Consider the following 22,251-nt stretch of genomic DNA (forward strand, 5'->3'; position numbering starts at 1 on the left):
GAAGATCATGGAGTTCTTCAGTGTCCTGGCCAACATTCCTCCTTCAATCAATAGTGGTAAAACAAAAATGGCCATTCAATTCATTGCTGTTTGTGGGACCTTGCTGTGCGCAAACTTGACTGTCGTGCTTACCTACATAACAATAGTCACTGCAATTCAAAAGTAACTCATTGAACTGCTTTGGTGTATATTGATGCAATCAGGTGCTGTAAAGATGTACTATTTCACTATTTGGCATGATCGGTGATAACATTGCCAATGTTGACCTAACCTACCACCAACAATCTGACAAATTAAAAACAATATACATCTAACTGCAAATATAATAGCACTCCTGTCACCCCGCAGCAACTGACGTTTTGAGTGTGGCATCTCTGTAGTCCTACTGACCTGCAGCCTTTCCCTGTACAGATTCAATTAGAAATGGTGGAGCAGGCTCGAGGGGCATAATGGCCCACTCCTGTTACTATGTTTCTATGTTTCCTTCAGAGTGTGTGACAAATTATTTATCACATCTGTCACTCCAGCTGGTCCAGAGGCAAGAATAGTTGGATTGGAGGCTGTTGCTAATTTATGAAATTCCACTCCTCTCCAAAAATAACATTTTTATAATAACCACTTGTGGAATCAGGGTTCATTTAAGTTTGCAATAAACCAATTTATATACAGGACCTTTAAGCATAAAATGACACACTTTCAGGGGTTTGATTTATCTATGAAAAGAGAACCTTATCAAAATAAACTAAAATAAGTTGGTACGGCATGTATTAGTCACTGGAAATGGTAATGAGACTGAGTGGTTTCTTTACAGTTTCTGTGTCATTTTATTCTAGATACACACAATCGCTCAGCACTGCTTCTACACGAAATGTCAGTGATCGAGTTCAAACTGGTTGTGTTCATTTACGATAAGTCGATAACCTATTTAACTGCTAGCCAATACAAAATGTTCCCAGAGCACAGTAATCTCATCATACAATTATACTAATATCAGTACAGCAATAAATGAGTTAAAATGATGCCTTTAATTTGCTACCCAGAGAGAAGACTTCTAGCAGCACTGTGGAAGTGAATATTGGTCAAAGCTTTAAAAACTATAGGCTTTTATGTAGTGCTGGCCAGCAATGTACTGTGCAATCTGCTACAGTTAGAAGTTTTTAAAACTTCCCTTTCCATCAGAAATTGTGACTGAAATGCATTGAAATACATGAGAAATTTTAGTCCTGCCTCTTGTTTGCATCTCTGTTAGCCCTACTTTAAAGGAAAACGCTATCCTTCAAATACCTTGAGTAGATGTTTCCATTTACCTGAGATCATGCATTAGCTGTTACAGAGAGACTATTTACAGCCTTTGGTCACCAGATGCCAGGAGGCTAGATGCTGCCAGTAGACACTCCCATGCTGCTACCTGGAAAATGAGCAGTTTTTGTATCTTTTTCAGTTTCAGTCGCGTAATGATGGGCATGTGAAATTTTCATACTGTGTGCACTTGGACTGCGAAAACATCCAGCAGTATGATTTATAGATTCTAATTTTCCAAATTTAGGTTATATCTAAAGAGAGCTTTTTAATCTGTGTAACACCAGAGTGAAACGCTGGTGGGAACGGGCTTTGGCCCCTCCCCAACCTAGTGTCACAGAGGCCAACTATAGCACTTCCACTGCCACCTAGTCTGTGTCCGGGTGATTGTATGAAAGGGTACAATTGCCATTTAGCTGTCAGGGGGGAATATTTTAAATAAAGGAAAAAAAAATCTTGCCCTCCTCTCTGACTCACACTCCCTCCCTCCAGTACCTTTGCCCAAGTAAGCTATTCTTCATTTATGAGCCTAATCAAAGTTAAGTGTGAACCTGTCCTCAATTGATACCCACATTTTCCAATAGCAACCAAGAGCAGAATCCATGGCTGATTTCCCCACCTCCCCACCACTCTCCAAAGCAGAGGTGCTAACGCCAGTTGTGGTTCCCTAACCACCGCCCCAGCTAAGATTAGCTCATTTGGGACAGACAAAGATCCAAACCTGGAGCCTTCTGAGCCAATATCTTGATGCTACACCAGACGGTGTACTAGGTGATCGGGCAAGCTCATAAAGAAAATAAGCTGTTGTCGGGCCACATGGGAAATTAATAATGTTCAGTAGGTTTTTAAATCTTCTCATTTGCATTTGTATTTTGTTGGATTTGCTGAGCTCTGTCTGTGTTTTTTGTCTTTTGCATCTATCAAATTTAACAGTTGGGATTCTAGTCGTCTGTCATCATCATACCATTTTGATGACCTGGGGAAAGAAAAACAGAATATTGTAGATAAGTAAGAGGAAAGGAAGGTTGTGGCACAGGACAAAAGGTTAAGACAATCTCATGTGACCAGAAGAGACACTGCAACCATTTTTTTGCATGTCACCTGGGATTTTCACTGAATTCCTGCAAATATAAGCAAGAAACAGTCTTTGAAAAAGAATCCTACTGGGGTTTTAAAACAACTTTATACCTACAATGATAATAGCAATAACATTGGTGGTTAAAAAAGCATATGACCAGGGAACGGGGGGATGATGAAATATGACATTTCATGTAGACAAATATTGAGCTCCTAAAGTTTTTCCATAACAAGGTTCTCTGGACAGATTAGCGCAGAAGTAATTTAATGAAGCAAAAGCACATCATCACATTGAAAAAACTGAATTTGTTTAAAAATCAATAGATTTTGAAATCTGATTCTAAAATTGCTTATTAAGTTTGCAGTATGCTGCCAATTACCTATTTGTTTATTTATGCATGCATGCAGACCTCAATTCAGTTATAGTTATGTAGATTACTTCCTGTCAAGCCATCTGTTTAAAAAAGGTCTTGGGGTGAAAATTTTCATTAGCAGGCCAGTGCCACATTGCCTGTGGAATTTAAGGGTGGGGGAAGGGTTCACATCTTGAAGGACACCTCTAAGGAATTGGTCATGGCTTTCCTACAACCCTGCAGTGCCTAGGGCTGGGAGACAATTAGGTCTTTTTTTTAAAAAAATCTGCATTGTACTACTTCAAGTATTCTTTTCAAAATCTGCAGTGCAACATTGAGAAGTCTTTCCTTACTTCATTCAGAAGACCTGTAATTAAAATTCCACTTGCAAAAATATTGTGCACAATGTATTACGTACAAGCAAAGTGGGGGAGGGGGGGAAGGGGTGGGGGAGACTGCAATTTAAAAACATTTTCTTTTGTGATGATCCGGGTATACTATCAGAAGTATTAAATAGAAATGAGATTGATCTTGAGCAGACTGATATTGATAGCAGCTTTCAATTAATTTCATCTTATCTTTGGTTTTACGAAGCCTTGAGTACAGGCTTAATTCAGATTGACCCTGACTCAAAATTCACAATATGCATTACTAGTTTAATTCAGACTTCCGAACGTAGATCAATTCAGCTCCTTCTTCACCTCTATACCAAGTATATGGAAGTATCTTAGATTCTGGTCACAAATAAAAGTCAATTATGATTTTTCTGAATAATAGTGAATTTTACTGTTGCCATTAATGACTCGGAAGGGCTCACAATAGCCCCCATTTACACCATAGAACAAAAACTGTATTTACAGCATAATTGCCATTGTAAATAGTGCAGAGATTTAACGTCAGTCTCATTTGAACATTCATCCTCTCAGCTCAAGTTCTCCAGTTGAAGTGAGAAACAGAAAAGGCAGATCTATATCTGGCTACTCTGAGCGTCCAGCACTGTTTGCCATAAACTGTGAGTGAGGGGCTGGCACAACAGCACCTAAGTTGTCAACTGATTATCAAAGCCATAACAATCTGTACAAATCTTGAGCTCACAATCTATAAAGGACTTTACAATAGTTGCAGATTAGTTGCTGAAAATTTGCTTTGCATTTCCAGTACTTGCTATTTTTATTTGACAAAAATGGCCTTCTAGGCAAGGAATCATTCAGAGGGTTGTGAATCTTTGGAATTCTCTACCCCAGAGGGCTGTGGATGCTCAGTCGTTGAGTATATTCAAGACTGCGATCGATAGATTTTTGGACGCTAAGGGAATCAAGGGGTATGGGGATCGGGCGGAGAATGGAGTTGAGTGGCGGAGCAGGCTCGAGGGGCCGTATGGCCTACTCCTGCTCCTATTTCTTATGTTCTTATGTTTTGGAGAACTGCTGTGAGTACCATCAGGAATGAATATTTACAGAAGAGGAGTGAAAAGGGGAGCAAATGGGCAGCGGTGGGGGGGAAGAAGTTAATAGTTCTACAGTTTTTGAGTGAATGGGATAGTTCAGAACATGTTCAGAACATGTCACCTGGTATAGCACAAAGGAGTGGAGCGCTCCACAGCATAAAGTGCAATCATTCTGGAAGATACAGTTGACCAAGAATTAGTGTGGATCTGGCTTCAGCAGGTTGCTAATACCAAGTTTCAGCTGATTCTTAACTTGGGGCCTGAACAGGCAGCCAGTCTGGATTTCCAAGTCTGATTATAAGCTGCTCTTTATTTTGTACTTGACGTTGTCATTTACAGGATGCATTGGCCAATGACATGTTTTAGCAAATGCCAACTTCATCTTATCCTTCCACCTCTTTGTTCCTCTTGCCACTCAACAATTAAAATGTGGGGTGCGCGAGTGCAGATTGTTTGAAAGATCGGGCAGAGGACTGGAAACGAAGGTTGTAATAGAACAGAAACCATTGAGCTAGCTGAGACAGGGCCAAGACTGAGTTTTGCAGGCAACTGAAGTTGCCGATATTGGTACCGATTGGTGCTGTACCCATACATCTAAAGATGTTTCAGTGGGAAGAGAGGAGGGATTTAAACAAAGGTGAAAGATTTTTACATTGAGGAAGATATTAAGATTGATTTGAAATAGAACTTAAAAATGCATGTGTGTCCAGAGAATAAATACTTTAACAGAACTATCTTAACTGACAATGAGAAACAATACAATTTCATCTGTTATGGTCAGTTTTAACACTATTTCTAGGGTTTTTTTCATCAAGTTTAATATCTTGATGGAAATGCAACAACTGTTGGCTGATTATGGATACCTGTGAATTGGAAATTTCAGATGCAAACACTCATGTCCAACGTGTAACAAATGCTGAGACTTATATTTTCACTCTACTGCACTACTGGTAGTCACTGCCTGTAAATGCTAAACTTACTTACACAAACTGGTAGTTTACAGTTAATTAATTTTTAAAGGATACATCTCATTAGTTCATTGTTTAACCTCGCAGTAGTTTACTCTGAAAAAGGTGATGTCTATACGAGTATTTATGTTCTTGTCACTGCAGTACTTATTTATGTTGCATGACTTGGCTCTATAAATGTAGCTTTTTACTCCTTTTATTCTGGTTTGATTAATGTGAAACTGAGGGACACAATTCATGTTTGCAACAATGCATGAAGACTTGTAAACTTATCTGAAGACAGGAACACTGTAAATAGAATTAAACAAACTGTCGTAAGTAGCTTTGAAGTTAGTTTGGAAGAATGAGTATCCTTGCCCCGCAGAACCATATGATCAAGAATTTGATGCAATTCATAAGCAAGGGGTAAGTTTCACCCATCCCAACAATTATGATAACAAGTCCCAGTAGTTGACTCCAATTCAAAAGCTTTTATCAAACAATGGCTCTAAGACCACACTAGCATCAGGAATGTTTCCTGTTAGTAGGCTTAATGATCATTACCACGTCATAAATTAATAACTATGTTGATTGCTAATATGGATTCAATGCATGACAGGGTTTTGCAGTTTTATCCTGACTGATGAGGGCTGCAGGAATTTTTGCAATTCATTTTTGCTCTGGGTTCTGTCCACAGGTTTGCTCAGCTCAATAAAGCCTTGATTTTCCAATTGGTGTTATTTTCATGCTGCTATTAACCTATAGGTAAAGAAAGAAAGAAGAAAGAAAGACTTGCATTCATATAGTGCCTTACTTGACTTCGGGACATCCCAAAGCAGTTTACAGCCAATGAAGTACTTTTGACGTGTAGTCGCTGTTGTAATGTAGGACTCATTATATTTAAATCTCACTATTTAATGTACTGAAGATTTATAAACATACAATTTTAATGAACAGATAGGTTTTAATTTCCTGCTGAAAAGACTTAATAATGCTTTAGACTTGTATTAACATGGTAATGTTTTGGGCAGAAGAAAACCATTGGACCATCTAGCCTACCCTTCCAAACCTTGCATCAAGTTCCTTACTGTGATTTTAGAATGAATAGATCTGAATTCTATTTACTAACAGAAACTCATCAAGTCCTTTTTATTAAAAAAACCTCCCATGATCTGCTGTTCCATTGCCCCTTTTCCCTGGTAATCTATTCCATATTTCTATATGCCCTTCTACTGGAAAAAAAAATGCCAATAGTTTCTATTTTTTGACACCATTACCCTAGTCCTTGAATCCTTTGCCCACCAGAAGAATTTTCCTCGATCTAATTTCTTCATATCCCTGAAAATTTGAAGACCGTTATCTATCTTAAGGTTTCTTAACCTATCAATTATCTTTCCTTGTGATGATAAGGGTTTCCCATCTATCTTTTCCTTACTGCTCCTTCAATTATCTCTCTCTCTTTCAGTCTCTTTCAGTGGTGTAAACAGGCACACAATAATGATTGAACAATTTGACCACTTTTTTGCCCCCAGGTACCATTTCTTCCACTACCAGTGGTAAATGGCGCAATGCCCTTCTACACCCTTCTCTTGCTCCCGATGTAGTTAATGAATGCTTTGTAATTGTCCTTTATATTTCCACTGTATTTCACTCAAGATTCCTCTTCACACCTCATTAGTTTCTTGGTGTTCCTCCACATGATTCTGTAGTACTTCCTATCCTGTTCCTTCCCTGCACATTTTGGAATTTTATACACCCTTTCTTTCCCCTTAAAGCCTTTCATGACTTCATTGGTCACCCCCATTGCTTTTACTCTCCTGTTGTCTCCTTAAATCATTTCTTGGACAAACTGCTTCTACAAGATAAAAAAAATTAAAAAGTTTTTAAGTTATTTCCTTGAGCTGTCATGGGAGCATTGAATCGTTTCATTCATATTTGAATGTACAAAGCTTATCATGTCACTCAAACCCTTTTTATGTGATACCGGACTGAGCACTGTATATTTTCGCTCTCTAATGATGAAACCCATTGCATTCATACGGTGTTTTTAATTTTAAAAACGTATAATTCTGATTTACTTTTAAAAATAGATTTATTTTTTCTTTCAAAGTAAAATTCTTGTAGAGTTCTTATGATAGTAAGATGTCCTTGAAATGTGTAGTGTGTTTCAATAAGTGCCATGCAATAAAGTCTGCTGACACTGCAGCAACACATATTTTACAGTTTAAAGAATAAATTGTTAAACTTATTTGATTTTAATATCATGACAATTCTATCCAGATTTAATTTTCGCTTACTCTACACTTGATACAAAATATGTAGATAATCTTTATCAATCTAACACCATACCAGTGTATTGTTTCAACAGTCTCTCATTTTTAAAAATCCTCTCTGTAAATAAAAGGAATAAATTCATTAAAAATAACTTTTAAAATCTTTATAAAAATGTGGCTCTATACTAGTATTGTCCAATCAAAATTGCTGACTAGCAACAGGCGTAGAGGCACAATAAGTTGTGTAGCTGTGAGCAGGAAGATACAAAAGGATATAGACAGATCAAGTGAGTGGGCAAAACTGTGGCAGATGGAGTTCAATGTGGGGAAGTGTAAGGTGATCAACTTTGGATCCAAGAAAAAGACATCCGAATATTTTCCGAATGGCAAGAGACTAGGAACTGTGGAGGAGCAAGGGGATTTGGGTGTCCATGTACACAAATTTCTAAAAGCTAATGCACAGGTGCAATCGGGTACGGTAGCATAGTTACTGCGCTAGTAATCCAGAGGCCTGGACTAAAATCCAGAGTCATGAGTTCAAATCCCGCCACGGCAGTTGGCGAATTTAAATTCAATTAATTAATTAAATTCAATTAATTAACTAAAAATCTGGAATTAAAATACTAGTATCAGTAATAATGGCCATGAAACTACCGGATTGTCGTAAAAACCCATCTGGTTCACTAATGTCCTTTAGGGAAGGAAACCTGCCGCCCTTACCCGGTCTGGCCGATATGTGACTCCAGACCCACAGCAATGTGGTTGATTCTTAATTGCCCTCTGAAATGGCCCAGCAAGCCACTCAGTTGTAAAATCTCGCTACGATAAGTCATAATAAGAATAAAACCGGACGGACCACCCGGCATCGGACCACTAGGCACCGGACACGACAACGGCAAAACACCAAGCCCAGTCGACCCTGCAAGGTCCTCCTTACTAACATCTGGGGACTTGTGCCAAAATTGTGAGAGCTGACCCACAGACTAGTCAAGCAACAGCCTGACATAGCCATACTCACAGAATCATATCTTTCAGCCAACGTCCCAGACTCTTCCATCACCATCCCTGGGTATGTCCTGTCCCACCGGCAGGACAGACCCACCAGAGGTGGCGGTACAGTGATATACAGTCAGGAGGGAGTGGCCCTGGGAGTCCTCAACATTGACTCTGGACCCCATGAAATCTCATGGCATCAGGTCAAACATGGGCAAGGAAACCTCCTGCTGATTACCACCTACCGTCCTCCCTCAGCTGATGAATCAGTCCTCCTCCATGTTGAACACCACTTGGAGGAAGCACTGAGGGTAGCAAGGGCACAAAATATACTCTGGGTGGGGGACTTCAATGTGCATCACCAAGAGTGGCTCGGTAGCACCACTACTGACCTAGCTGGCCGAGTCCTGAAGGACATAGCTGCCAGACTGGGCCTGCGGCAGGTGGTGAGCGAACCAACACGAGGGAAAAACTTACTTGACCTCGTCCTCACCAATCTACCTGTCGCAAATGCATCTGTCCATGACAGTATTGGTAGGAGTGACCACCGCACAGTCCTCGTGGAGATGAAGTCCTGTCTTCGCACTGAGGACACCATCCAACGTGTTGTGTGGCACTACCACCGTGCTAAATGGGATAGATTCAGAACAGATCTAGCAGCTCAAAACTGGGCATCCATGAGGCGCTGTGGGCCATCAGCAGCAGCAGAATTGTATTCCAGCACAATCTGTAACCTCATGGCCCAGCATATTCCTCACTCTACCATTACCAACAAGCCAGGGGATCAACCCTGGTTCAATGAGAAGTGTAGAAGAGCATGCCAGGAGCAGCACCAGGCGTACCTAAAAATGAGGTGCCAACCTGGTGAAGCTACAACTCAGGACTACATGCATGCTAAACAGCGGAAGCAACATGCTATAGACAGAGCTAAGCGATTCCACAACCAACGGATCAGATCAAAGCTCTGCAGTCCTGCCACATCCAGTCGTGAATGGTGGTGGACAATTAAACATCCTCTGCAAACATCCCTATTCTCAATGACGGTGGAGTCCAGCACGTGAGTGCAAAAGACAAGGCTGAAGCGTTTGCAACCATCTTCAGCCAGAAGTGCCGAGTGGATGATCCATCTCAGCCTCCTCCCGATATCCCCACCATCACGGAAGCCAGTCTTCGGCCAATTCGATTCACTCCACGTGATATCAAGAAACGGCTGAGTGCACTGGATACAGCAAAGGCTATGGGCCCCGACAACATCCCAGCTGTAGTGCTGAAGACTTGTGCTCCAGAACTAGCTGCGCCTCTAGCCAAGCTGTTCCAGTACAGCTACAACACTGGCATCTACCCGACAATGTGGAAAATTGCCCAGGTATGTCCTGTCCACAAAAAGCAGGACAAATCCAATCCGGCCAATTACTGCCCCATCAGTCTACTCTCAATCATCAGCAAAGTGATGGAAGGTGTCATCGACAGTGCTATCAAGCGGCACTGACTCACCAATAACCTGCTCACCGATGCTCAGTTTGGGTTCCGCCAGGACCACTCGGCTCCAGACCTCATTACAGCCTTGGTCCAAACATGGACAAAAGAGCTGAATTCCAGAGGTGAGGTGAGAGTGACTGCCCTTGACATCAAGGCAGCATTTGACCGAGTGTGGCACCAAGGAGCCCTAGTAAAATTGAAGTCAATGGGAATCAGGGGGAAAACTCTCCAGTGGCTGGAGTCATACCTAGCACAAAGGAAGATGGTAGTGGTTGTTGGAGGCCAATCATCTCAGCCCCAGGACATTGCTGCAGGAGTTCCTCAGGGCAGTGTCCTTGGCCCAACCATCTTCAGCTGCTTCATCAATGACCTTCCCTCCATCATAAGGTCAGAAATGGGGATGTTCGCTGATGACTGCACAGTGTTCAGTTCCATTCGCGACCCCTCAGATAATGAAGCAGTCCGAGCCTGCATGCAGCAAGACCTGGACAACATCCAGGCTTGGGCTCATGAGTGGCAAGTAACATTCGCGCCAGATAAGTGCCAGGCAATGACCACCTCCCCTTGACATTCAACGGCATTACCATCGCCGAATCCCCCACCATCAACATCCTGGGGGTCACCATTGACCAGAAACTTAACTGGACCAGCCATATAAATACTGTGGCTACGAGAGCAGGTCAGAGGCTGGGTATTCTGCGGCGAGTGACTCACCTCCTGACTCCCCAAAGCCTTTCCACCATCTACAAGGCACAAGTCAGGAGTGTGATGGAATACTCTCCACTTGCCTGGATGAGTGCAGCTCCAACAACACTCAAGAAGCTCGACACCATCCAAGATAAAGCAGCCCGCTTGATTGGCACCCCATCCACCACCCTAAACATTCACTCCCTTCACCACCGGCGCACTGTGGCTGCAGTGTGCACCATCCACAGGATGCACTGCAACAACTCGGCAAGGCTTCTTCAACAGCACCTCCCAAACCCGCGACCTCTACCACCTAGAAGGACAAGAGCAGCAGGCGCATGGGAACAACACCACCTGCACGTTCCCCTCCAAGTCACACACCATCCCGACTTGGAAATATATCGCCGTTGCTTCATTGTCGCTGGGTCAAAATCCTGGAACTCCCTTCCTAACAGCACTGGGAGAACCGTCACCACACGGACTGCAGCGGTTCAAGAAGGCGGCTCACCACCGCCTTCTCGAGGGCAATTAGGGATGGGCAATAAATGCCGGCCTTGCCAGCGACGCCCACATCCCATGAACGAATAAAAAAAAATAATCAAAATGGAATGTTGGTCTATATCTCAAGGGGCTAGAATACAAAGTAGAGGAAGTTATGCTTCAGTTCTACAAAGATTTGGTCAGATCCCATCTGGAATACTCCATTTTGAGAACTGCACCTCAGGAAGGGTATATTGACCTTGGAGGGGGTACAGTGCAGATTCAGCAGAATCATAGGGCTTAAAGGGCTAAATTATGAGGGGAAAGCTAATCGAGGTGTTTAAAATGATAGCGATTCGATGGGGTAGATGGAGAGAAACTATTTACTCTAGTGACGGAATCCAGAACAAGAGGGCATAATAAAATTAGAGCTGAACCATTTATGAATGAAATTATGATGCACTTCTTCACACAAAGGCTAGTGGAAATCTGGAATTCTCTCCCCAAAAAGCTGTGGATGTTGGGGTCAATTGAAAATTTCAAGACTGAGATCGACCGATTTTTATTCGGTAAGGGTATCAAGGGATATGGGTCAAAGGTGGAAAAATAGATTTGAGGTTCATATGAGCCATGATCTAATAGAATGGCGGAACAGGCTCAAGGGGCTGAATGGTCTACTCTTGTGCCTATGTTTACGGTGACACCATTTTAGTCACATATACTAATTTTAGTAGATAAAGCTGTGCATTCACTCAAAAAATACAGGTAAATATATTTCACATGTATATTTACTTAACACACATCTACCACCATTCAGTAAACAAGGAAGTAAAGCACTCAACAATCAAAAAACACTCACACACTCTGCTTTTCATCTTACTATTTTACCAACAGATGCACAAAAAGGTTAAAGTGCACATGCATACACCATGTGAATATGAGTATTGAGACCACATGCCCAAAAACAGTGTCTATTACTCATTTTTTAATTTACTAATCAGAAATACAATTAGACACATCTGGATTCCCAATTAACCACATGTGGCTAGTGGTTAATGTAGTGGATGACACTGCTCTATATCAAATACTCTGGTGCAGAATATGGAAGTTTTTTCTACACAAAAGTAGGTACTATCTTTTATAGGCAAAAATGCTTTTGAACCAGGCATGTGAAAACAAACAATGGATTTGGAAGTGATCCAAAATTACATTGACATGGGTATTTGTTGTTGGTGGCTTTCGTTTATTTTTTTTGAAGTCTAAATCTTTATTAAGTATTTCTTGTATTACTTCCAGAAGGCATTTGATAACTTCCAGAAGGCATTTGATAAGGTCCCACATAAGAGACTGCGAGCTAAGATAGAAGCCTATGGAATCGAGGGAAAAGTACGGACTTGGTTAGGAAATTGGCTGAGCGAAAGGCGACAGAGAGTAGGGATAATGGGTAGGTACTCACATTGGCAGGATGTGACTAGTGGAGTCCCGCAGGGATCTGTCTTGGGGCCTCAATTATTCACAATATTTATTAACGACTTAGATGAAGGCCTAGAAAGTCTCATATCTAAGTTTGCCGATGACACAAAGATTGGTGGCATTGTAAGCAGTGTAGATGGAAACATAAAATTACAAAGCGATATTGATAGATTAGGTGAATGGGCAAAACTGTGGCAAATGGAATTCAATGTTGACAAATATGAGGTCATCCACTTTGGATCAAAAAAGGATAGAACAGGGTACTTTCTAAATGGTAAAAAGTTAAAAACAGTGGATGTCCAAAGGGACTTCGGGGTTCAGGTGCATAGATCATTGAAGTGTCATGAACAGGTGCAGAAAATAATCAATAAGGCAAATGGAATGCTGGCCTTTGGGCGTCATTTTAGCACCTGCTATCGGGTGCATTCCTGGCGGGGGGGGGCTCCGAAAATCGGAGAATCTGGGAGCGGGACCGGAGCCCGCCCCGAACCCGCGCACTTCCGGGTTCCCCGCTGACGCACCGGCGTGCGCGCGCAGCCCCCGCTGGTGGGAATCCTACAGGCAATTAAAGCCAGCGGGATGACACTTGAAAGTATTTATTTAGGTATTTCAGGTCATTAACTGACCTGATTAAGGGATTATGTGAGGAGGGGTGGGATTTTAGAGCAAGCTGGGACTGTTTCCCACACTGGGGGAAACACGCCCAGATCAAATGGACGTGTTGCAGCTGTCAGCCTGTGGCAGCTGCAAAGGTCCATTTGACAGGTGGGGGGGGGAGACCCTCACCCATTGCAGGAGGCCACTCTGTCACTTGGGACAAAGTTTGGCCTCCACCACCCTCCTCCTGACCGTCAAAGTCACCAACCTGCACACTTAACCCGGGGTCCGGAGACATGTACCTACCTTGCGGACCCCCTCAGATGTACATCTTCCGGATGGGGGCCGCCGTAGCTGCAGTCATGACCTCCTCGGAGGGCGAACAGCATCACCAGCCTCACCAGCCTCGCTACCCACGCCGTCCACCTCTGACACGTGGAGCTCCACAACAGAGTGCTGTGACACATCCACCTGGACAGCAGGAGGGAGGGCTACCGCAGAGAGAGATGCGTCGCAGAGGGCACTACCCTCGCCACAGGGTCCACAGACCGAGGCTCAGCCTCCTGGACCTCTCTGAGCAGCAGTGCACACGGAGGCTCAGAGTCACTCGTTAAGTAGTCGTGGACATCTGCAGCCTCTTTCACGCCGAGCTGCTCCTGGCTGGCCCGAGCAACATCTTCTTACCTGTCGCTGTCAAAGTCACCACTGCCCTCGACAACTTCTCCTCCGCATCCTTCCAGGGTGCAACCGGGGACATCGCCGATGTCTCTCAGTCGTCTGCGCAAAAGAGCCCTGCAAATACACCTACACCCACTCTGCAGTGACACAATGGGTGGCATCAGTTGTGGGTCCTCATAGTGATCCTCAGGAGAGGGCATTATAGCACAAACCAGACAGGATTCGCGAAGACATGGCAGTAGTGGTGCCAATATAGTATGTAATGTGAGTTGGTTAGAAATTCAATATAAGTAACACCCATGACAAACCCTCAAACACCCTTGTGCATCCCCTTCATGCTCATGACACGTTTGCCTTACGCTGCCTACTGCACATATGTGATGCATGCCCTGTGGCTGCAGCACAGGCAGTGGCAGGTTGAGTGAGGCTGGCCGTGAAAGAGATGCACGAGAGGGTGAGTATGAGATAGAGCCATGAGATTGTATGAGGATTGGGTTGAGTGGTAGTGGCGGGGTGAGTACTGGCGAGGTGTGTAGGTGCAGGTAAGATGAGGATGAGGTTTGAGTGGGTATGAGGGGTGATGTGACAGAGTAGTGTTGGCAGTGCTGAAGGAGATGTGGGGTGGGGGCAGTGATGTGGCAGACGGAGTGTAGGGGAAAGACTACGTGTACTCACTGTGGCTGACCTACTGAGGTCATTGGAGCGCCTCCTGCACTGTATGCAGGTGGGCGATATGTTGGTTGCGCTGGTGACCTCCTCTGCCACCTCGAGCCAGGCCTTCCTGGTGGCAGAGGCAGGCCGCTTCCTCCCACACGCCGGGAGGTAGATCTCTGTCCTCCCCCTCCTCCTCACCCCATGTATTGATAACTGGAGTGAGGCATCAGTAAACTGGGAGCAGCGTTCACCCTGGGCTGCTCCATGCTGTAATTTTTTCTATTTGTTGCAGCATCTGTCAGTGGAGGACTGCCCCTTTAAATAGAGCGCCTCCAGCTGACAGATCTTACTGCGCATGCGCAGCCCGCCCGACGCGCAGATTAGCAGTGGGGAACCCAGAGGAGCAGGTAAGTGCATCCAATTAGTGGATTGTATGCTACAATCGCGTGGGAAGCTGACTAATGTCACCGGGCGCGTTACCCACGCGCCCGATAGCCCCCCCGCCGAGAACCCGCAGCCCTGCTAACATCGAGCCCCTTATATCTAGAGGACTGGAGCACAAGGGGGCAGAAGTTATGCTGCAGCTATACAAAACGCTGGTTAGACCGTACCTGAAGTACTGTGAGCAGTTCTGGGCACCGCACCTTCAGAAGGACATATTGGCCTTGGAGGGAGTGCAGCGTAGAATGATACCCGGACTTCAAGGGTTAAGTTACGAGGAGAGATTACACAAATTGGGGTTGTATTCTCTGGCGTTTCGAAGGTTAAGGGGTGACCTGATCGAAGTTTATAAGATATTAAGGGGAACGGATAGGGTGGATAGAGAGAAACTATTTCCGCTGGTTGGGGATTCTAGGAGTAGGGGGCACAGTCTAAAAATTAGAGCCAGACCTTTCAGGAGTGAGATTAGAAAACATTTCTACACACAAAGGGTGGTAGAAGTTTGGAACTCTCTTCTGCAAACGGCAATTGATACTAGCTCAATTGCTAAATTTAAATCTGAGATAGATAGCTTTTTGGCAACCAAAGGTATTAAGGGCTATGGGCCAAAGGCGAGTATATGGAGTTGGATCACAGATCAGCCATGATCTTATCAAATGGCGGAGCAGGCACGAGGGGCTGAATGGCCCACTCCTGTTCCTGTGTTCCTATGTCGTAGAAAATAAAAATTAAAGGACTTGCAGATTTACTTATTTAAAATTGAATGTTTATAACTCGCCATTTCAGTTAAGATGTAAATATAATGTAATATTGATCATTTTTAGCCATCAAACATTTCCAGGTAGTTATATTTAGGAAAGTATTAATTGGAAAAGGTATAAATAAGTTTGGGAACGTGCCATGTAGTGAATTGGGGATACAGCTAATGACCTACCAGTCAGTGTGGATAGAAAAGAAAGAACTTGCATTCATACAGCACTTTTCACAATCTCTGGACATCACCAAGCACTTTACAACCAATGAAGTACTTTTGAAGTATAATCACTGTTGTAATGTCGGAAACGTGGCAGCCAACGTGAGCACAGCAAGATCCCACAAACTGCAATTAAATAAATGATCCGATCATCTGTTTTATTTGTGGGTTGAGGGATAAATGTTGGCCAGGATACCGGGAGAACTGCCCTGTTCTTCTTCGAATAGTGCCGTGGGTTCTTTTATGCCCCCCTGAGAGGGCAGACTGGCAGACTTGGTTTAACATCTCATCCAAAAGACAGCAACTCTGACAGTGCAGCACTCTTTCAGTACTGCACTGAAGTGCCAGCCTAGATTATGTGCTGAAGTCTCTGGAGTGGGGATTGAACCCACAACCTTCTGACTCAGACATGAGAATGCTACCGACTGAGCCAAGGCTGACACAAGTGGACCGTTACAAGTACAGCAGATAAAGCAAACAATTTTTGGTGACATTTTTTTGTGCTTGCTAAAGTGAGAAATTTTAGTTCAGGGAACTGAACCCTTTATTTTCCAATTTTGGATGAGTGTTAGGCAAGGATTAGATGCAGAATGAAGCTCTCTGTTCCAACAAAACGCCTTAAGCAAAACATCAGTCCACATCAACCATGCCAGTCCCTCAGTGCATGAGAGTGCCAGTTTAAATACCAATTTGTACCAGATTGTGAAGTTTTACACTTTGATCCATACCCAGCCACACCCATCTTCTTTCACAGGCACCACATAGTGGAGACTTTCATTCCATTAGTCAGATCCACAACAGACCCAGGTTCCAAAGGTGAAATAATCCAGATTTTTTCTTCCCAAAAATGATAAAGACCAGCTGGTCCATTGAAAACCTTTGCTGATCTGACTTTTCAAACTGTTCAACTTTTCAGTGTATGTTTGATTTAATTTTGAGCCATAAGGGCTAAACTGTTTTAGTTCTGTTGTCCACTAAAGCATAAAGGGTGTCACAAATCAGTGGATTTTGATCATTTCATTTTAATTTAGAATTTGGCGTAACTCAAGAAATGAAAAAGTCTTTTGAGCCTAGATCAGATTGTTTTGTTAATTTTAAATTACTAATGGCTCCATTGATATAAATAAGGTTTCCTGTGTCTAAACTAACAGGTTTTGCTTTGTGAATGTTCCACTAAACCCATTTGTCTAGAAAACATGTATACTGAGCGCATTTTTTGTAACAACAAAAAATCTTCCTGCTGCATAGCTCCTTACTTTAAATTTGTATTTTTTTTATTCTTTCTCGGGATGTGGGCATTTATTGCCCATCCTTAGTTGCCCTAAATAGTGGTAGTTTTGTAGCTGTTATAATTGTGAATTGTAATATCGCTAAGGTAATTTTGTAAACTGACTTCAAAAGAATCGAATGGTTAAAGCAAGAAACTAAAAAAACTACAGCTTTTGGAGAAATTGTGGAGTCTACTCCAGTTAGTTTGTTTTTATTACTTAAAAAAAATTGTTATCCAGTAATTCAAATAGGCAATTTAAAGGAAACAGAACAAAGAGCTTCTTTTGCATGAAAAAAAATTAACAGATAATTCTAATTAAAAGGAGTAGACTGTATCTGATCTGACTGGTACTTTCTGTAATGGAATAATAATGTCACAAGTAAACAAATTTGCCAATCAGAGATGATCCACTCATATCCACAACCTTTCTTATGAAGAGTTATTTCCCAATTATGGATGTTTTCATTGTATTTATGTTTAATGTTGTACTCGTTCATAGTTCTTAAATGTTTTGTGCTTTATGTCTATTTAATTGTAACTAAATATATTGCCTATTTTAAGCCTAGAAATTAAATGAGTTCACACTCCTGTTAAAATAGCAGAGAGAGGTATTTTGATGAGCATGTTAATCGTTCATCCAGCACTATTGCCAAGTGATTTCTAGGGTTTAGCCTGTAAAACTGGTCTGAGTTTAAAATCTGCCAATCTGACATGAGTGAGTTAGGATAGCATTGTGTTTAATCCAGTAATCAGATTGTGGCAAATAAATAATGTTAATCCTCGGGTCATTCAACTTTGTGAATGGCAAAGTTTTTTAAAAAGTACAATTCCAGATTTTGGGGGACGAGGTCATTTTCCCATAACCCCCACTGAGCATCACTTTGATGATTAGAGCTAACCACCCTGTTCTTTCCCCATCATTATCCTCCTCCTCATCTCTCTCCGCTTTCCTCCTCTCCCATTCTCCCCTCCCTTTTCCTTTCCCTCCTCCCACTCCCTTTCCCTCCACTGTGCTTCTGCCCTCTCTTTTCCTCTCTCTTCCCACTCCTCTCCCTTTCCCCCTCTACTATGGAACCGTAGAACTATAGAAAAGATACAGCACAGAAGGGGGCCATTCAGCCCATCGTGTCCATGCCGGCTCGAAGAACAACCAGGTGCCCATTCCAATCCCACCTTCCAGCACCCAGTCCGTAGCCCTGCAGCTTACAGCACTTTAGGTACAGGTCCAGGTACTTTTTAAAAAGAGTTGAGGGTCCCTGCCTCTACCACCAATTCGGGCAATGAATTCCACACACCCACCACCCTCTGGGTAAAAAAGTTTTTCCTCATGTCCCCTCTAATCCTTCCGCCAATCAGCTTAAACTATTCTCCCTTCCCTCCCTTTTCCCTCTTCCCCTTCCCATCCCCCCCACCCTCTCACTCCTCCCACCCTCTCACTTCTCCCACCCTCTCACTCCTCCCACCCCCTCACTCCTCCCACCCCCTCACCCTGCTTCCCCACCCCCTCTCACCTGATGTAATTCCTCTGACAGGGAATTGTTTTCTATCCACAAGTCAATTTGTTATCCACACCCAAGATTTACCCTGAATCACCATAGCTTTTTGATTGTAACTAATAGCCTTTTTGTGTGGAACTTTTGCAAATGCTTGCTGGAAGTTTCGGTGCATTCAGGATGTCATTTCATCGAAGAAGTCAAGGAGGTTGGTTAGGCAGGATCAGGCTTGAGGGGCTGAATGGCCTAATTCTATTCTGATCCTATGTTCTCCTCTTGAATCCATGTTCACTTCTGTTAATGAAGTTATTTATGGCACAGATAACCTTCAAGTTTTCACCAGATGACCAATTCCATTATTGTACACAGAATTGAAGTAAAAGTAATAGGTCTGTGGTTGCCTGTGTCTGATTTATTGCCCTTTTTAAACATGGGCATCATGTTCGCCTGTTTCCAATCCTCTGGTACCTCCCCAGTGTCCAGTGATTACCTCATAATGATTGTCAGTGCCTCGCAAATCTCCTTCCTGGTCTCCTTTAGTACTCTGGGATAAATAATGTCTATTCATAGGGATACATTGTTTTTGAGCCTTTTTAGCCTCAAGCATTTCTATCTCAATTTTATCGAAGACATTAATTTTGCCGAGGATAACTCCCTTTGGGAAAGGCATGTTGCTCACGTTTTCCCTTGTGATTGCTTGGAGGAGGTAGTCATTTAGAATATTTATTATCTTGTGCATGCCCTCTGTTTCAAGTCCTTTTGCATCTTTCATGATTCTCACCTCTTTCTTTGACTGCCCTCTTACTGTTAAATACTGCAAGAATTTCTTAATTATATTTTGCATCTGCAGCTATGCTTTTTTTTTCTCTCTTTGCCCTTCTGATTAACTTTTTAACGCCTTTCTGCGTGTTATTATGTCCTCAATGAACCTCATCCCCTTTCTTCTTCCAGAGCTTGCAGAGGTCATTTTTTTTCCTTTATTTTTCTTTTGATTTGTTAATCCATTTAGGGTCATGCTGGTTTAATCTTAAGTTTACTAGTTTCAAGTATGTATTTATCTTGCATGCTCAACATCATGTCTTTAAAGGAGTTCTACTTATTCATGACTGAATTGTTGTTGAACAGCTTCCCCCAATCAATTTGCTTAGGTGGTTTAGCATTTTTTTTAAATTAGCCCTTTCAAAGTTATACCTGGCTCCAGATGATTTAGTGTTTCTGAATCCCAGATCATGCTGAACTTTATCACTCTATGGTTGCTGTTCCCCAGGGGTACTACAACTCCCACATTTTTGTACATTTTCTGGATCATTTACAAATGCCAGGTCGTGGTGAGCACTGCCTCTCGTAGTTTTTCTGATGCGCTAGGTCATGAAGCAGTCATGCATTATATTTACCAGTTCTGATTCTAGACCACTTGGGGCTTTTCCAATTCATATTAGACTGAAGTCACCCATTAAATTTTTTTTGACTATTCTCACATATTCTTCCGGTTCCTTCATATGGTGAACTGTCTTTCTCCTTGTGCTGTCTGCATAGGAACAGGAACATAGAAACAGGAGTAGGCCATTCAGCCCCTCGTGCCTGTTCCACCACTCAATTAGATCATGGCTGATCTGCACCTCAACTCCATTTATCCACCATTGTTCCATATCCCTTGATACCATTGCCCAACAAAAATCTAAAATCTATCGATCTCAGTCTTGAAAATTTCAATTGACCCAGCCTCCACACCGTTTTGTGGGAGAGAGTTCCAGATTTCCACTACCCTTTGTGCGAAAAAGAGTTTCCTGATTTCACTCCTAAATAATCCAGCTCTAAGTTTAAGATTATGCTCTCTTGTTCTGGATTCCCTCATTAGGGGAAATAGTTTCTCTGTATCTACCATATCAAATCCCTTTATCATTTTAAACACCTCAATTAGCTTTTCCCTCAACCGTCTAAACTCAAAGGAACACAAGCCAAGTTAATGTAAGCTGTCCTTGTAATTTAACCCTTTAAGACCTGGTATCATTCTGGTGCATCTGCACTGTACCCCTTCCAAGGCCAATATATCTTTACAGAGGTTTGGTGCCCAAAACTGAACGCAGTATTTCAAATGGGATCTGATTGAGGCTCTGTACAACTAAATCCATGTATGTGGGTATTGGCGAGGACAAGATAGGTCTCATCTGTGAAACCCTCCCTATAGATTAACTTTCTGACACTCGCTGTTTAGGCCATTCAGCCAAGAATTCACGAACACTGTCAGCACCCATGGGATTGTACTTTCATAGGAGTCAGCGCTTACAGGAGAGGGGGCAAGAAAATTGTGGAGGGAAGGGGAAGAAAGGGAGAGCTGGATCAATGTATTAATACTCTAGAGTGCCGAGGTCCTTATTATAACCAACGACCGTGTTATCTCCATTATTCACAGTCCAATTATCTACTTTCCTAACTTACGCACCAGAATTTTCACTGGACAAAGTCTTGGATGAAACAGACCTCACAATCGAGGGCAATCCCAGGCTTTCCAGTATTGGAACATCTTCCTGGCTGATCTTCCCCTTTACCCAGTCAAGGCCCCTATTGCTGCCTTGGCTGAATATCAGATACTTCAGCACAACTGAGTATCAAACCTGGGAACTGTCTGGTCTGTATGATTCATTAGGCCATCGTAAGAAAGAAAGACTTGCATTTATATATTTCACAACCTCAGGACATCCCAAAGCGCTTTACAGCCAATGAAGTGTAGTCACTGTTGTAACGTTATTTTGTTTATATTATCAAGGGATTCTTCCGGGGTACTAATTAATTTATGTGTTATAAAGTCCCAATGAAAATGAGAATTATAAAAATAAGTTAATGTGTTGCTTCATTAATATTACCAAAAGTCTAGCTATGCATCCGACCGCATTTATTTCTTAGAATCAGTCCTTACTTAGCAAAGATGAATATAGTAATTTATTCCTTTTTTGTGTTTGAATCTATAGAGCAAACTTTACATGGATGGATTCAGGAGTTTAAAAGAAGGAGAGCCTGTGGAATTCACCTTCAAAAAATCTTCCAAAGGCCTGGAGTCAATACGGGTAACAGGCCCAGGTGGTAACCCTTGTTCAGGCAGTGAGAGGCGGCCAAAAGGGAAGACAGTACAAAAACGGAAGCCAAAGGGAGACCGGTAAAATTACTATTTGAGTTATTTGCAAATAGATTGCGCTTGGTGTGTTTTCTAATTCACTCCAAAACTGTTCTTTGATTAAATTGGAAGTGTTCATTTCAGCAATTTCCCTCTTTTGTCCACATTCCACATACAAATAGGATATTGCCAAGTTCTCTTAAGGGGAAAAGAATCCCCTTGAGATACCAAGAAATTCACACCATAGTGCTACTATTATGGTCAGGTAATCCTTTGTTTATTCTACACAGTCATTAATGCCATTTTTATTCAGCTGATGCCTGCTGTGTTTCCTTGCCCCACCAAGGTCCGTCTGTTCCGTTTCAGTCAATGTCAATTTCTGGTTTTAAAATTTGCATGGAAAATTGCAAATCCAGCTTAGTGAGTTGCTCATACTTGATTCCAAAGTGGCATGACTTTCGGAAGTGTGAATACTGCTCAAGAATTAGGAAAAGGCATTCGAGAGGAAAAGGCGTTCGAGGTATC

At 42.5% G+C, this 22,251-nt stretch overlaps 1 protein-coding gene across 1 annotated transcript in view; it reads left to right on the forward strand.

The window, feature by feature from the left end:
* Positions 1-22,251, forward strand: part of LOC137321493 (protein lin-28 homolog B-like) — a 170,142-nt gene that overhangs the window by 66,347 nt on the left and 81,544 nt on the right. Inside the window, exon 3 of the mRNA XM_067983883.1 lies at positions 21,584-21,768. Coding sequence (XP_067839984.1) covers positions 21,584-21,768 — 185 coding nt within the window. The remainder of the gene's footprint in view (positions 1-21,583; positions 21,769-22,251) is intronic.

This window comes from Heptranchias perlo, chromosome 5 (genome assembly GCF_035084215.1).
Source record: "Heptranchias perlo isolate sHepPer1 chromosome 5, sHepPer1.hap1, whole genome shotgun sequence".
In the NCBI taxonomy this organism is placed as follows: Eukaryota; Metazoa; Chordata; class Chondrichthyes; order Hexanchiformes; family Hexanchidae; genus Heptranchias; species Heptranchias perlo.